The sequence below is a fragment of the Merops nubicus genome, unplaced genomic scaffold (assembly GCF_000691845.1).
Source record: "Merops nubicus isolate BGI_N331 unplaced genomic scaffold, ASM69184v1 scaffold13631, whole genome shotgun sequence".
Taxonomy (NCBI): Eukaryota; Metazoa; Chordata; class Aves; order Coraciiformes; family Meropidae; genus Merops; species Merops nubicus.
This window is the reverse complement of record NW_008587688.1, coordinates 1-17,198: the sequence shown is the minus strand read 5'-3', so window position 1 is coordinate 17,198 and position 17,198 is coordinate 1. Positions and strand designations below refer to the sequence as shown.

Genomic DNA, 17,198 nt, shown 5'->3' with positions numbered 1-17,198 from the left:
AAATCGGGGCCACACGACTGACACCAGCAGGACCTGGGCAGCTGCACACCTAGGGATCTGGGGCACACTCCTCTGGAGAACTCCAAGGACTCTCAGCTATTCAGGGCAAACTGCAAACTTGATCAAAGTAGAAAAGCAGGTTATACCAGAAAAAGGGTTCAGTGTACAGTTAATGGGAAATGTAACTTGATTCCTCAAATTCTGTGCACTCTTCTTGTACCTGTGGCTTCTACTCTATGAGTGGAGGACACATGGTTAATATTTAATTTTTCTTTTTCATAGCTAAGAGTGTTAAAATGGTGCAAGTCCAGGGTATCACAGTATTTAAAACCACTGGTACTCACCACTGCCACCTGGAGAAGCAGCAGATATCCCTGGCACACATGCAGCACGATGAGCTGCAGATTAATCACTACAACCCAGGCCAGAACCCAGAGAAACTCACGTGAACCAGCAGAGAGAATCTACCAAGTATGAACCACCCAAAGTGAAAACTTGCTAACACACCCAAGTAAGAACTAACACACCTTACAGAGATTCTATCACAAAATGAAAATGAGAAGTCAGACAACTCATTTCTTTCCTCTTTTAAAATTCAAATTAACCAAGGAAAAAATGTCTGCAGAGTTGTTTGTCTTTCTGCTGAGATACTAGCAGGACAATCTTGGTCAAGTTTAGCACACAGGCTAACAAGACAGTCCAAAGGCAGCTCAGCCAAAGTCTGTTCTCACCGGCCAAGCTCTTCAAGGTTTTGCTGCTCCTTTAGCAGGTATGCCAGCTGGACAGCCAACTGCTCTTTCTCCTCATGGATCTTCTCTCTTGCTGCCCTCTCAGCGTGGAAATCAGAACAATAAACCTCCATCTGATCAGAGAAATTAAATCATGCTGAGAATTTGTAACTTAGACTGAACCACGGTCATGTATTATAGGCCAAAATAACACATTATATCATAGCCTGCATCTACTCAAAACACTCCTACAGCACCTACACGCTGCAAAGTGAAGACCTGCACTACTTACAAGGTGCAGAAGTCTCATCAATTTCTGGATTCTGTGTAAGATACTTCAAGTGTCTTACGCAGGACAGTGCTATTGCCCTCTGCTGTACAGAGGCAGAAGTGAGGGACGGGCAAGCAGTGAGGTGACCTGACCGATGACACAGACAGCTAAATTTGTGGTCTGCACAGTGGAACCAGGCCAAGATGCCAGTTCTGTGCCTTGAATGTGAGGCAGGCCCTTTCCAGTCACTGTTTACACACATTGGTTTGAGTAAAATCACCCCTAAACCACATGCAGTGATTCTTAAGACAGTGGTTTTAAATACACAAACCCATCTATTCCCAGGTTTTGTTGTGCCAGACTCCAGCATACAGTTCCTCCTACAGAACCGTAGGAGATGGTGGTAAAGGCTCTGCAGGGATCTGCAAGGCAGGCCAGGGAAGGGAATCATGCTTTGGAACTGAGGAAAGATATTCCAGAGTGAACCATTAAAGATCTCCCTCTGGTTTCTGAATGCTGGGTGGGGGAACTAGCCAATTTCTGAAGAGCTGATACCTGAGCACGGAGCACAGCCATGGTTTCAAGGTCCTCCTCTTGCTTAGCAATTAGCTGCTTCATTTCATCAATCTGGAGCTGCTTTGCAGCAAGGGCTTTTTCTGCCAGCTCCACCTTTGCACTCAGTTGTTCCACCACAACTTTATCCACTCTGCCCAGCTGCAAGGAAGAACTCCCATTATGAGATGAACTCAGAATATGACCCTGTTTCAAGTGACTTTGCTTGTTACTCCTCCTGCCCTTGGAAAAGCTCCCAGTTTTGGTCATCACAGGAACTGGAACTAAGACAGGAGTGGTGATGGGTATTTTATTTTAAAGATTAGTGTTGAGCTTTCATACTACATTGTATTAAGTTAAAAGAGAACACCTTAATGGGCACTGCAATGGATGTTTTCCCACTTTCCAAAATAATCCTGAATCACAGAATTGTCTTGGTTGGAAAAGACCTTTAAGATCATCAAGCCCACTAACCCAGCACTCCCAGGTCACTAAGCACCCCATCTACATGTTTTTCAAGTACCTCCAGGGACGGGCACCCCATCAGTCAGTGCCCTGAGCAGCCTATTCCAGGCCTTGACAATGCCTTCAGTGAAGAAGTTTTTCCTAACATCCAGTCTGAACCCCCTCCTCTGGCACAACTTGAAGCCATTTCTTCTTGTCCTATCACTTGTTACTTGGGAGAAGAGACCAGCCCCCACCTCTCTACAACCTCCTTTCAGGGAGTTGTCGAGAACAAGGTGGTCTCCCCTGAGCCTCCTTTTCTCCAGGCTAAACAAGCCCAGTTCCATCAGCTGTTCCTTGTTACACTTGTTCTCCAGAGGAATCTGTCACTTCCATGGAGCCTCAGTTCTGAAGAAGACCCCCCTGTGGCAGGCGTTCTGTTTAGGATTACAAACACATTCAGAGCTCTGCCTTGCCACATTTACAAATCATGCTGCAGGAACACCCGCGTGCCTCTGCGTATCACTGCTCTCCAAGGACTGGACATACTGCAATGCAGATCAGACCTCATCTACAAAATACCACAGAAGTGCTGATCTGTAGATAAAGTTTTCTATAATTGACAGCACAAGATCTATGCTTATCAGAGCAACGCTGCTGTATTTCATGCAATATTGCATGGAAGAGATGACAATTGTTCCCTGACCAAATTTGTTCCTAGATACATCCTCCCCTCCCTTCCCACTCCCCTGTAATTAATGATGATTTCTTCTTGTGATGAGTTTACCTCTTTGAGTTTCATTTCATCGATTCTTTTTATTGCCTCAGTGAGTTCAGGAAGGAGTTTGCTGTATGCATCCTGTAAGCTACTGTATCTTGCCCTGTTTATGACAAGAAAAAAGGTGAAAGTTTGAAATACTTAAAAATTCTTTGAAATCTAAATGATCTGTCAGAGTTTAGGAAAAAAGGCACCATCATCTCCTTGCAAATGAATCTGCATTTCTGATAAGAAAAAAATAATGCTCCATGTCTCAACATCTCTCTTCCAGTGAGTTGTGTGCTGCCCAGTCCATGGACTGAGTCTAAACAAATGTCCTTCCTGATAAGGACATCAGTAAGGACATCATAAGGAGCCTGCATTTCATATTGAAGAATCCATCACCCAATATTTTTATATCAAATTCACAAATCCTGTTCAAAATGTAACACTTCTCCTAGGAAGACATCCAAGTTTTGACTCATAGACTTGAAGAGAAGGAGAATTCATCAGGAGAAGAACCAGACAGACTCCAGGAATAACCAGCAGCTTCTCCAGCAGCTGAAGACAGGTCCTTCAGGAAGTTCAGCCTCCCTGTGCAGCTTGGACTGGCATCTTCACAGTCCTTGGACTGACGGCACACGAAAGGCAGTGGAGAGCCAGACCAAACAGCAAGTCTCTTTGCCTCAGCTTCACTTACCTCTCCTAGTTGCAAACACACTGTAGGGACCACAGACCTCTTCATTCATGTCCCCTTCCCATCCATGCCACCACCTGATTTGTCCCTGCCCTCCAAGATGTGGACCCATTTACCCCTGCTCATCAGTGGGACAGCTGTTGTCACTTTTCTGCTTCCTCTACTGACCTTAGACCACCTTTGACTTTATTACAAAAGGAAGATACAAGTCAGAGCTTACAGCCCAAATTTTCCTAAGTGAGGGGTTCAGTAGATGAAAGAATACAGTTTGGGCCTAATGTGCAGCCTCCAGATTCAAAGTGACATAGAGGCTGAGGTGAATTTCTAGTTCAGACTCCACAAACATAACATGGTTCCAAGGGGTGCAGAACACAAAACTAGTATTTCAGATTCAATTCCCCCTTGGCCAGGTTCCCATGGACTTCCTTCATCACTGACAATACCTCCCTGGAATATAAAACCAAGTCATACTCACTTTTCTTCATGTGTCTTGGCTTGTTCCAGCTTGACCTCTGCCTGCATGCTCTCCACCTGAAGTTCCAGCTTCTTGATGGTGTATATCAGCTGCTGCTTCTCCTCCAGTTCTGATGCAGCAGCCGAGCTTTTCCTTTCCAGTGCTTGGCACCTGACAGAACAAAGGAAAAAAGGTTGATCTCTCCATCTCTCCTGCTCACCTTTTCCTGATGGATTTGGCACATTAGACATATTACGAAAAGAATCTTTGTGTGGTTCACTTTAAAGGCTTATTTTGATGAAGAATGAGGAAAGAAAAATGAATCTATATGCAACCACTGGAAAACAAAGCTACTGCAACTAACACTTTCTTACTATTATGAATGTCAAAGAACTGGAATTTGTCAGAAGATCAAGCAACTAAATTGAGGTCTTATAACTACTTCTTACAACCTATACCACTGGTCTTCAGAAGCACAGACAGTTCACACGGAAAGGGTCATAACCAGGTCCTCAGCTTCTTCCCCCAAGACTAGAACAGGGATTATGTGAAGTATGGAAGATTTGTTTTTACATCAGGAAGGGTTAAAACCCAAATCTTAAAATTCAAGGCACTGGGCTTCTATTTGTAGAGTTGAGTTGGCAGCTCAAATTTTCTGACAATTACTGCATTTCTGTACTTTCATCTCCACTTACAAAGAAGGAGCAACCTTACAGCATTGCTATAAAGTAGATATTTAAGTGGGTAACTGTAGAGCTGGTGAGTTGCCCAAGGTGGGAGTTGCAATACAAATGTATACTGGGTGTCACAGCAGAACTTTTGTTCTTCTGAACCTTACTTTTCTTGAAGCTTCTTCTGAATCAATTCTGCTTCTTTTAACTTCTCATGGGCTTCCTGAAGCTCTTTAAACAGAGCACAAACTTGCAAATTGAGGGTCTCTACTTCACTGCCAACCTTTTAGAGAAAAAATACAGAAGTTACATACGGAGAATTAAAAATAATGAAGTTTCAGGCTAAGAGGTGTAAGCAGGAAGTACCGTTCTAGAGAAAACAGCACGTGTCAGGGTGCATCATTACACTCTATACTTGGTAACAGGGCCCCATCCACAAGGCTTCGCAATTACAATCACTCCTAAATTTGGCAGAACCTCATTTTGACTTAACACTTTCATAAAATCCAGGTGATTCAAAGACTTCTGACCTTCTAATGTTGCCCAGAACACACCTCACGCAGATGGGAAACATCTACATTTTCCTTCTTAAGAGTTCACAATGAAAACACAGGGGAAAAGCAGACAGGCTTGGTGACTGCTGCCAGTGCTCTGAGCACTGTCACAGAAACAGAAACAATGGTCTAGCCCGAGGCAGCCTGCCCATCAGCCAGCATGGTGTGCTCTTTAGGAAGAGCAGAGAACACAAACGTTTTTAAGCCTTGTAATTTATTTTGATTACACATGAAATCTCTCCAGCTAATTGACACTCTCCCTACACATGCCAGCCTCTCCCACGCCACATGTGTGAGAACCACAGGTCTGGAAGACTTCAGTTCTTGACTTTTTGAAGGAGAAAATACAACCCCAGAGGGTAACTCCATTACCATACATTCATTAACCAGCTCTGCAAACCAAGATGATTTCTAGTAAAACTGTAATGAGTTTTGTTGCAAGTTTCTGGCCCCTTCATTTGGCCTTCAGACCACAGGAAGGTCACTGAAGGATCCTAAAGACAAGAGGAGGAAAGAAACAGCAGCTGGGTTCTCCTCCAACCCCAGACACAAAGGACACCTCAGAGTTTCAGTTCTTAAAATACCTCCCCACACTCTGGAATATGTACAAACTTTGACCCTTGCTGAGTTGCATTCTCTGGAGCTTTCCTGAAGAAACCTCTTAATCTCATCATCATGTTAGCATCAGTTTAATTGTCCCTAGTACTGTAATTTTAATTGATGTCTTATCTCATTAAATGCAATTAATGTGTACAGTCCAGCTTGGCAATGAGCTGGGTGGCTGTGGCTAAATTGATACCAAGTGTATCAAAGCATACTGCTGTCTTATTTCCTTGAAGAAAATCTCCAGTTTTCTAACAGGGAAATTCCTCCACTTCCCCAGGCAACTGAAGCAACAGATGTTCATCCATCACAACGCGTGGACACTTCCAGCCTTCATCTCAAAGCAGAAGTGTGGAACACAGCCCATGTGACTGAGTGGCAGACGGAACACAACTGCCTGCTGACAGATGTGCTGAGGACACTCTCCACAAGCTGCCCAAACTAGTATCATTCACCACCTGTACCATGCAACAGGGACTGAACATCACAGTGTGAACACTCACATAGCACTTTTCCTACCTCAGAAACAAAAAGAGATCATTCTCTTACCAAGAAGCCACAATATTATTTTATGCAGCAATCCAACTAATCCAATCACACTCCCAGATGAAAACACTGATTTTTGTAAGGTGAGGGCACTTCCATTTGCAGAAAACTAGACATCAGTAGAAATGGCCTTAGTAGAAAATGTGTCAACAAATAGAACCATCTATCACTGGCCAGACTAGAGTCTGACTTCTAATAAAGCTGGACTGTGAATTTGTGGTCCCTGGTGAACAGGACTACCCAAGACAGTTATGCCCCACCATTGTAACACATCCCACCAAAAACATGAAAAAACCCAATCAGGTGCCAATAGGAACTCCACATTTAAAGTCTGTTTTACAGTACCCTGTCATTGGATTCTGATCCAAAAGCTGACCTAGCCAGCCATGAGGAAGTCACCCAGTCTAGAAGACCTTCTGGAACTAGAAATGACTGCACCTCTCTCTGCTCAGAGGGCATGGCCAGGGCAAGCAGGATACCTGCAGCTATGCCATGCTTCCCTAATTCTTGGCCACCCATCTCACCTCTTTTTGGAGCTGGTGTAATTTGGAACCACATCCAAGATATGGGTTGGAGAGTTCAAAATCCACTTCAGTACCTTGTGTAGGATAATGGCCCCTTGCTCTCTGAGTGCCAGTGGAAATCCAGGCCCTGCAGTTGTTGGCTTTGACAGGTAAGCTGCATGTTGTTAAATCTCAGCTCAGGAGGTCAGGTACTTACAGCCTCTGAACTCTCCTCTTCTTCCCTTTCAGTTTGTGTCCCACTCTCCAGGAAGCTGCTGGTTTCCTTCTCCAGCTTTGACAGTCTGGAAAACAAAGGGAGCCAATAATGATGGATTTGGCCTACATTTAAAGTGAGATCATGACTATTCATGGATCTCATGCAAGTGATGCACTCTTTTTCAAGCATCACAGCCATGAAGAGCTGAAAGCCCAGACATGCAGGAAATCCTGCACAGTCATGGGGTTCCTGAGGAACACAAAACACCCAGTATGCATATTTAATTACAAATGGATGTATGTGTCTGCAGGTGTGGAGAAGGACAGTGACATACAGTCCACAGTGATCAATCTTTGGTACAATCCAAAGCTAACCCCTTGGAAATGGGTCAGTCTGTTCACTGAATCCAGTAATTAATACTGCCTCTATTTGTCTTTGCTATTTTCAGAGGCTGAGATTTCTAAGAATCATTTGTCTATGGCTCATTAGCTCTTCTAGGAAGACTGTGTAGAAGTAATTACTGGGACAACAGCCTTTCATAGCAGATAATGTCCAGGACGCCTTACCCTGTCCCTTCAAAGTGGGGATCTGGAACAGCTACTCTTAGGCAGTTTTCCACACCTGAACAGTCAGAACCAATTTATACCAACACAACTGAGCTGAGATGGACCCTCATGCAGGTCTCGCTGGAAAAATTCGCTCTTAGACAAGTTTGGAATTAAACTTATTTTAGACATTTCTAAGGAGCTTTTCCAAGCTCACACACTGCTAAATGTAGCCTGCTGATATCACAGTGAGGACTGTGATTTGCTTAAGGTCCCACATGCCTTGATGATCCATACAAAGGCAAGGAACTATGAAGGAGTGAGTGGAGAGAGCATCCTCAACTAGTCATCCTATCACTCTGCCATAACCTGGAGAAAGTTTGAACCCAGGAGGAAATGGGTAATTTGTCTTGGTCATAAAACACAGAAACTCTTGCCCACAGAAGGGAACCTCTGGTTTAACCCTATAAGGACTACCACAGAAATCAGTTATTGCTACTGAGTGCTTGGGACATTCCCCATCCAGGTCACACTGGTATTCTGGCTTGTCTCTGATCTGTCATAGACTTGGAAATGGCAGTAGCCCTGAGAGAGAACAGCTCCAAAAGTTACAGTGCACCTGCTTCATACCTCTCTTTGTGATCCTGCAGCTCCTTCTCCAGTTTTTCCCTCTTCTGAGTTTCATTTCTAAGGCAGCAGAGCAGCTGGCTCACAGTTAGCTCCTCAGACTCCAAATTCTTCGATTCATCTGCAGGTTTGCTCCTGCTTCAGACCAAACCAGGTGTAAATAACAACAGCTATGATTCTACTAGAGCACTCCCTTATTCCCTCGTTCTGGGACCAAGTCTGAGAGGCCATCATTCCATGCAGTGCTGGAAAGCAATGTTCTGAGTAAAGGGCTCATTCCCAAGAACCAAGACCTGCCTCACAAGCCACCAGATACAGTCCTCCTGCATGCAAATGCAGTCCTTGCTTTGTGCAGTGCTCAGACAGCCACCTTCCAGCTGAGGAAACTATTTAGTACTTAAATAAGGAAAACAAAAGTACTCAAGACAATATAAAACTCAGTGCACTTATTCTGGCATACTTGCAGACCCTTCTGCGAAGTCCTGCTGTCTGCTCCTAAAAGGACATTTTTTTTCCAAGTAAAATGTGCAACATTCCTTATCTCTCATTCCTTTCCAGAAAAGAAGGCATGCCCCACTAAAACAGTCATCAGAAATTGCTTTTATTTTTCAGAAAAAAAAAATATCTTCAGTGTTTCACCTATAGCCCTTTTCAAACTGCTGTCTGCTCCTAAAAGGACATTTTTTTTCCAAGTAAAATGTGCAACATTCCTTACCTCTCATTCCTTTCCAGAAAAGAAGGTATGCCCCACTAAAACAGTCATTAGAAATTGCTTTTATTTTTCAGAAAAAAAAATATCTTCAGTGGTTCACCTCCCTATAGCTCTTTTCAAAATCACATTATGTGGAAGTGAACCAAAACAAATACAAAACTAACTGAAAAATACGGTTAGTTTCCTGATGATAAAACTCTGTACTCCATTCCCTCTACTTTTATGTTCATCTAGACAGAAAGTCAAAATCCCTTAACTATATGGTAAGACAGGCAGGTTATAGACACTGCATTTCAGAAACTCAGCTGTAAAACAGCATGGGTTTAAAACTTGGCTTTTGTGATTCAGAACTGGAAGTATAGCATAGTCCTCTCTGTGCTTCTCAGAGCTAGAAATCTTCAGTGAGCAAAATTCAATACCCCAAAGACAGTGTTCAGCCAGGATATTTTAAGTAAATAACTTTTATCAGGGGATTTTTAGTGCACTGTTCTACTCTTACAGAAATAAACCTGTCCTGAGTGGATCATATTTCTCTGAACTTGTTAACAGCACTAGTCTAAAGTTTCAATGCTGGACAAAGACACGTGGTGACTGACACAGGAAATATTTTAGGAGGTACATATCCCCCTGTTCTTGTAGATATGGCCTCATCAAAAACGGCTTCTCATAACCAGTGTTCTCACAAGCCACTGCTAATGACAGACTTCATACTTGCAGCCAGGTCTGTGGTCAGCAACTCTCTGTTGCATCTGTTACCATAACTTTTTTAACTCGTTCAACTTCTTATCAGCATGCTGAGGGACATGTTTTCTATGTCATTACATTAAAATGTTGTTCTCCCTTTTAGTGATGTAGGGAGTGAGAAGCTGTACATGGAGCACAGCTTTCTGGCCTGCTATGCCCCTCATATTTTCTATATCCTTTCATTCCAAAACCAAGGGCCACAAAGTAAGAGTTCAGCCACAACCATCTAGCTGCTAAACTGGGCAGTATCCAAAATGGAAAGTTTAATAGTATCAGCTGTCTACGTCCATGAGGAGTAAAGGTTCAGCTGGGGGCAAGAAAGTCCCTTGTGCCCTAGAGCTGTTGTGAAGATCAAATTTTGAGAAGTAACCCAAACAGAATGCTGGTATCTTAAGCCTAGTAACCTGAAAAATAAGGACTATGTTACTGCACTCTCTGCCTGCCCCACCATGATACACTTTATACCAACCACACACAGACAGAACAGACAGGTTCAGATCTGAAACACTACAAGATTCTTACCAAACATCATTACAATTGTGTAGAGGACAGATACTCTATTACATGGTCTCCAATGACTAGAAGGAAGGGAGTCCCTGCAGCCTCTATCTTTTATCTTTTTTTGCTTTGCCTCCCTTAAATGCCTCAAAAGCTGGCAAATCAGCAGGTATATAAAAGCCTGGCCAACTGGCCAGAATATGCACTTCCTCTTGTCAGCTAGTGAAAACTGGGAGGAAAATGTCAGAGAGGGTGTTTACAATACAGTAGGAAGGTAAACCTACTGCTATGTAGGGACACAAGGCCAGAGAAAACCAGGATCTTCTAGTGCATTCTTCATAGAAAAATGTTCCCCCGTGTTGAAAACAAAACACATGGCAGAAGTCTGGATCACACACATCACACAAGAACCTACGTACGTGTAGACAGCAATGTTACTGGTGATTTCAGCACTATTCTCTTGATGTTCCTTTGCAGTTCTATTTATTTCTCCTTCCTAGGAAAGAAAAAACACTATCAGCTTGGTATTTGGACTAAGCAAGAGCAGTTCTATTTACCTGAGTTAAGGAAGGAAGCAGGAAAACTACTACCAGGGCAATAAAAACAAATTAAGTTCTATTTACCTGAGTTAAGGAAGGAAAGAAAGCAGGAAAACTACTATCAGGGCAATAAAAACAAATTATAAAACTCCTACAGATTAATCTGATGTTTGGAAATTCTGAACTGAAATACTTCACATGCTTTTTCCTGTATCTCTTCTGGATTGATGAGAGAAGAGGAACAGCAATGAAATTTGGCCTTCTCCTTTCATCAGCAAAGATGACTGGGCACCATACAGCCACAGCAACAGCAACATCACTGCAGAGGAGTATAAACCTAAACCCCACGCTCCAGCCTCCCAAGAGAATCACTCTTTTCCACTACAAAACTCACTCCTTGATCTTTGCAGCTCAAAGGAGAATCTTTTTAAGCTTCCTGCAGTCTGAAGTTTTCATTAACTCCAAACAAATTTTAGAAGTTCTCTTAACTTCTTGTTGCACTTGTACTTTCCAGAGTGGGATCTGCCTTTATGGGGAGAGCAGAGACATTTTCCCTGTGAAGATTTTTCAGATACAAGAACAGCAGAAAAAGTAGACTTTTTTTTTGTGCCTTTAGGGAACACTCTACAGCTTTGCACTTAAGTTTTGTCTGCCTGCATCTCCACATATCTGTCAGTAGGAAGTGAGCCCCATTCTCAAAATAAAAATGCCCCTCTCTATGCATAGGTGTTGCCCCTTAACAAAACATAGTACCAATAGTCCCAGGGATTCCAACTAAGGTAAGACATTTTGAATTAGTCTGAAGTCATCTGATGGACCATGTTGGTTTTTCCAGAAAATACCTTTAGTGGAATGGAGGCTACCTATGAGATTAATTTACTTTAAGCATGAATGTGGAAGGACAGAAATAAATTCCAAGTCCTTTATCTTGTAACACACAAGGGCTCCATGTCAGGCAATCTAAGAGACCATACAACTTTTCTCCCAAATCCACTGTGCCTGTATCTTGTGTTACTGATGTTGCTGGCAGTTTGCTGTTCCCTCTCAAAGAGGCATGAAGACTTTTCATTGATGTGGGTACAGATTCACCCTTTCTACTACCTCACTGCAGAATGTCATCACATAAATATTGTCACCATAACTGCACTCAGACCTGACTTCCTCACCATTTAGCCTGGTACAAAAAGCAAATTCAGTTTGCAAGAAATGTAGGATCCAGCTGGAACCAAATTTTCTAGCTGTAGGTCACTGTGTTCTTTCTATTCCCCTCACTTACGTTCATCCCAATCTCCACAAAGGAATCCTCTGCTGAGATGTTCAGCTTGACCTGGAGTTCTGAAATGATGGCCAGGAGATCTGCCTTCTCAGCCTGGAGCCGCTGCACCTGGGACTTCAGCTGCCTCACCTCCTTCTCGGGAGCCACGCAGCCCTCCTGGGATAAACAAACCCTGCATTAGCCAACCAAAAGGAAACACCAGCCAAGGAGCACAGAACCTGAACATAACAGCAGTGCCCCGTGTCCCGTGCTCTCTGTTCAGGCTTGCCTGGAAACTGTGCTTGGGTCCATTAGACAGCAAGAAGTCTAACCTGTGAAACCAAGTTAATCAAACAACGAGCACCAAGCTTCTGAAAAAACGGGCCTGGTTCTCTGAGTGTGCAGGCCATGAGGATGTAAAGTCTTTGCCTGAACCTCTGCCTCCCACTACCACACAGGGTCCCAGCCAACCTACAGAACTATTGTCCAGAATGATTTTACTTTTTCACTCACATCCTTACTCCTCTTTTCCCAAATTCCTAAGATTCTAGGGAGAAAAGACCAGTGTGCAGAGAGCTTTTCCACACACCTCCCTTTCAACCTTCCCCCACCACACAATTTCTCTGTGTCCCATCTCAACATATAAATCTCTCCCTGTACCCCTGACCTTCATACAAAGTCCTACATCCATTCCCTTCCACAAAGTCTCTGTCCCTCAGGGATTCTCCCCAAACTTAATCTCTCCTTCCAGTCAAGACCGCCTCCTTCACCTTCTGCCTCTTCCCTCTGCCCAGGATCCTCAAAACCCTCTCTTAGGCCTCCACATAACCAGGAAGCCTCATTTTTATCTCTTCTTTAAATGCCTCTGCCCATTATGAAACCTTCCCCGTGATTTTGTAATCTGAGCCTTCCACCTGGCAATTCCTTTATTACACCACATACCATCAGTGTAAATTCTGGACAGTTTCTGGAGTCTGAATTACATTCTAATCTATCATTCATGCCAATACCCAAACCCTTGCTATGCTGACAGTGTCCCCCATCCCACAGCACCACTCTACCCACCTGACATGCTGCTGTCTCTGATTTTGTGCTTATGCTGTAAGAGGAAGCAATTAGAGTCAGCTCCAGTGAAGAACAGAGAAGTTTAGAACAACCTGTGCTGCCACAAGTATGGTTTTGAGAGGAACTCTCCTGTCAGTGCTGGTTTATCACTAAGGGAGTCAACAAAACTGTCATTTACTTTGAGTGAAATGGAGACATCACTTTACAGCAGCAATGGATCAACGACTATCTCAGTTAACAGTAAAACACAGAGGTGAAAGAAATTGTACTAATATTAAAGTTTTCTTTCTGTTAGAGGGATTTTTTTAATGCTCTTTCTAAACAATGTGGGAAAAAAAGAAAAAAAATTTTGCTTAGTAATTTTAGCTTAAATGACACTGTCAGCCTGAAAAATCAGAATCAGAACTGAAAATGCTGCAGTTTAAGTTACATTTACCACCAGCTGATAAAACTGCAAAGAATCACGGAACAACCAGGGCTTACTCTGTAAAGATCTGGGAATTAGATAATTAAAAGATAGTTATTTTTTACTTTTCTGGATGTTGGATTACTCAAGCAGGTCAGATCTTTCCATCAGTTATGTACTTTAAGTACAAAAAGTTCTAAAACAGGTAGAAGCAGAATAAATCCTCTACTTCCCCTTAAAAACTATTCCAGATTTACGAAATTCTGAGTTTCCTTGACGATCCTGAAACATAACTTCCAGCCAGTGAAGTAAAGATTGTGTAAGCCATACTTACACAACCACACTATTTACACATGTCTTTCTTCCCCCTTGGAACTTATTAACTCATTGGCTGATTTTGATTTACATGCTCAAAATTTCTTAGAGTCCCATAAAACAGGCAGTCAGGAGAGGAGAGGAGAGTCCACTACTATCTCCATCAAGAAAAAAGCTAATACAATATTCCTTCATCAGGCAACAGAGAATCCACACGAGTCCTGGAGGTACCAGACACCACGATGCACCAGTTTAGCTCTGCATACAAGTTATTTAAGCAGCCCTTCACATGACCACGTGGGACACAAAGCAGGTTTTGTTTTAATAGGCTTTGTCAGTAGATGGTTTCAGTACCACCTGCAAAATGTTGCCTGGCTACTAAGCAATCACCTGCCACATTAGAAGTGGTGCGTTACAGAGGCAAAGGTAAGAAAGAGGGAGGAAGCTCCATCAGGCTTAAATGGGGCAACAGAAGTACAGTACAGATCTAATCTGACCTCAGTAAAAGAGCTTTCAGGAGAGGAGAATTATATAATAAAAATAGATGACAGGCCTTTTTTTCTTTTTTTTTTTTTGCTTACATGTCAACTTCTGCCTGGAAACACAAATACAAAAGCAATTAAGTGATCACAGGAGATGTTCCAAAGAGCAAAGGGAGGGATAAAGTCAAGAGATACCCAACAGCAAACAAAACAAAGAATGAAAAGTTTGTAAGAAATGGCAATTTCTTATTTCTTATGTCAAGAACGTTAATTATTATTGCTAATTAAATGTTAATGGAAACGTAAATTACCTCAGGCGTGGCACAGTCTTCTGGTACTACACTCTGAGAAGCCTCACTTATAAAATAAGTCAGGCCAAGACTTCTTGTTAGAGCATAATGATAAAAATGGAGGCGTTAATAAATCTCCAAAACTCCCAGTGTGCTAAAGGGACACAAATGCTCCAGACTTCAAACTTAAAATCACGTAAATCCAACCAATTCCTTATTTACCATGTCAGCTCCTTCTTCTCTCTCCTTTAAGCTCTGAAGTTGTTGCTGTAGCTGTTCATTTTCCATGCACTTGGCTAGCAAGCACTGCTTAGCCTCCTTAAACTTTGACTCATAGAATTCACGTTCTTCTTTCTGCTTCTCTCTCCAGATGGAAAGTTCTTCATATCGGTCCTTCATGGTCTGGTTATGCAACTTCATGGCTTCTAAAGGACAGCCAGAGACAACACATTGACTCACATGAATACTCTGCCACTGAAACAGCAGATTTCCATGACACTGAGCTCAGCACTCTTCAGTACCAGTTCAGCAATAACTGGGCATGAAATTCGAACCTCCTTCTTGTGTACCTTGAGCACCAAACCAGAACTTTACTTATTATACTCCATTAGCACTATAATAAATAACATTAAAAACACTGCTGAAATTATATGCTCACACCCTCCTGCTCCTCAGCTTGTTCCTAAACCAAGTACAAGCAAGAAATATTGCTCACAAGAAGTACTTGATATCTTGCTGTACGTGCTATTTCCACAATCAACCTAAATGAAACTACTGAACTGAGATTCTGAAGCTATTGAGACTTGGCAGGGAAAACAGAATCCTAAACTGGTAAATTACTGCATGAAAATGGATTCTATCAAATCAAATGTCCCAAATCTGTCCAACAACACTGTACTTGAACATTTGGTTAAGAATTGATAGAGTGTATTGAAAAAAATATACCCAAAAACTTACACTGAATTCAGCTCCCCCTGGCTGGGAAGTCATGTGTGCATGACAAAGTTAGTATGGAACAATGTCAGTCTTATTATTGCAAAATGCTTACAAGACTTTTAGGAAAAGTCAATGAAATTATTTCAGATTTGATTTTTGATGCCATATACTCAAAGCCAGTTGCACGAAAATATTTTATGCACTATATTTTCTAGTAACTTGCTTTATGTCCTGATGTCATATTATAAACTGCCAACAAATCCTTCAGGTCATGTAAATAAATGTAGCTCTGGAGGATGATTCTGCAAGGTATGAGTTACAGCAGCTGTAAATATTGTCCCGAAATATTATCTTATATGATATAGGACCTTTTAACAAAATACCAGAGGCACTTCTAGAAACAACTTTCCTGCCAGATACCCCTGAGACTCCAAGGCAAAGAGCTTGGACCAGCTCCAAAAATTATTCAGACAGAACTTAAATGCTAGTGAAAAATCACAGCACACAAGATACATGACTTGGTGTTTTTCTGCCATATAAACATTGAGGTACCTCTGTCTTTTACACAGGAAATTCACAGATCCCTTTGGTTTTGCTCTATCCATTTAAAGGAAAAAAAACAATCCTGACACCTAAACTCCTGGGATCCAGAAACAAATCTATCTCACCTGAGAACACTCAAAGCATTAAGCATTTTCAGGGAAATCTATCACTTTCTTCCAGATAGACCCTGCCATGGCTGCCATTTCCTTTGGAAGTACAGAAGGTGCTGCCACATCTAAACATTCATAGTTGCTACCACCCAAGTGCAGGACAGCCTGTTCTGACTCCCCTCTCTGCCCGAGAGGATGCAGCTCCTTTCAGGCAGTGTCCTAACCCAGACTGTTCTGGGCACTGTGCAGCACCCACCCCTCATGATGCAGCTATGGCAAAATGTCAGTCTGTCCGTAAGGGAACATCCCAACAGTCCTAAAATACAAACCAAAAGAGGTTTTAGACATTCATGAAGAAAGAGCACATCGCAGCAAAGGACTTTTCAATTTGCCTCTTAAAATAAGACAGCACTATATTGCCTATATGTATAATTCTAAAGCAGACATCCATACAGTGGGCTGTTCTCCCCCTAATCTTCCATACTGATTCAATTTGATGTGTAGTGGCCTTGCCTCTGGCAAAGTTGTTTCTACAGTGAACACTACCCAGGTATAACATGTTGCCAGCAAGGGCAAACGACCACAGAATTCATACTCATAGGAGAAAAAGCCCACAGAGACCGGGGGCTCTTGCGTTTCAAGGTCAGTTCAAACGCACAGTCACCTTTTAACTCATTGTTCTCAGTGATTAGTTCTTTCATCTGCTGCACCATCTCTTCTGGCGTGTAGGTACTGAGGGCAGGGGTAGCCGTGCTGTCTGTTCCATTTTCCATTTTACTCCTGGGATGCTCTCCATTTTCAGCAGGCCGGCTCTTCAACTTGCTGGACATCTCTCAAGCCTCTACTACAAGGTTTGCAAAGAGAAAACTCTCGATTTCTTGCCTAATAAATGTTTATAAAGAAAACACCCGTACCTTCAGTTTATTAAGACAACCAAGCTACAGGCCTTACTGTAACACACAGGTACCTTCCAATCCCTCTGACCCGCAAAAGCAGAGTATCCCTAAGTCTCCATATCCCATTAACCCCTCGCAGGGGGTGAATAAAGCAACTGATCCCCGAGAGGTCTCCCTGGCTAACCAGCCCTTCGTCGGGAGCCGCGTCCTCCGGCAATGAGACGGAGAGAAGCCCCGT

General features: G+C 42.6%; 1 protein-coding gene across 1 annotated transcript in view; it reads right to left on the bottom strand.

The window, feature by feature from the left end:
• The window catches only part of OPTN (optineurin), a 17,541-nt gene extending 647 nt beyond the window's left edge, over positions 1-16,894 (bottom strand). Inside the window, exons 1-11 of the mRNA XM_008949018.1 lie at positions 16,729-16,894; positions 14,698-14,900; positions 11,939-12,094; positions 10,543-10,619; positions 8,173-8,307; positions 6,998-7,082; positions 4,742-4,857; positions 3,925-4,074; positions 2,783-2,876; positions 1,555-1,713; positions 732-862 (exon numbers count right to left, since the gene is read on the bottom strand). Of these exons, the coding sequence (XP_008947266.1) occupies positions 732-862; positions 1,555-1,713; positions 2,783-2,876; positions 3,925-4,074; positions 4,742-4,857; positions 6,998-7,082; positions 8,173-8,307; positions 10,543-10,619; positions 11,939-12,094; positions 14,698-14,900; positions 16,729-16,894 (1,472 nt within the window). The remainder of the gene's footprint in view (positions 1-731; positions 863-1,554; positions 1,714-2,782; positions 2,877-3,924; positions 4,075-4,741; positions 4,858-6,997; positions 7,083-8,172; positions 8,308-10,542; positions 10,620-11,938; positions 12,095-14,697; positions 14,901-16,728) is intronic.
• Between the last annotated feature and the right edge of the window lie 304 nt (positions 16,895-17,198).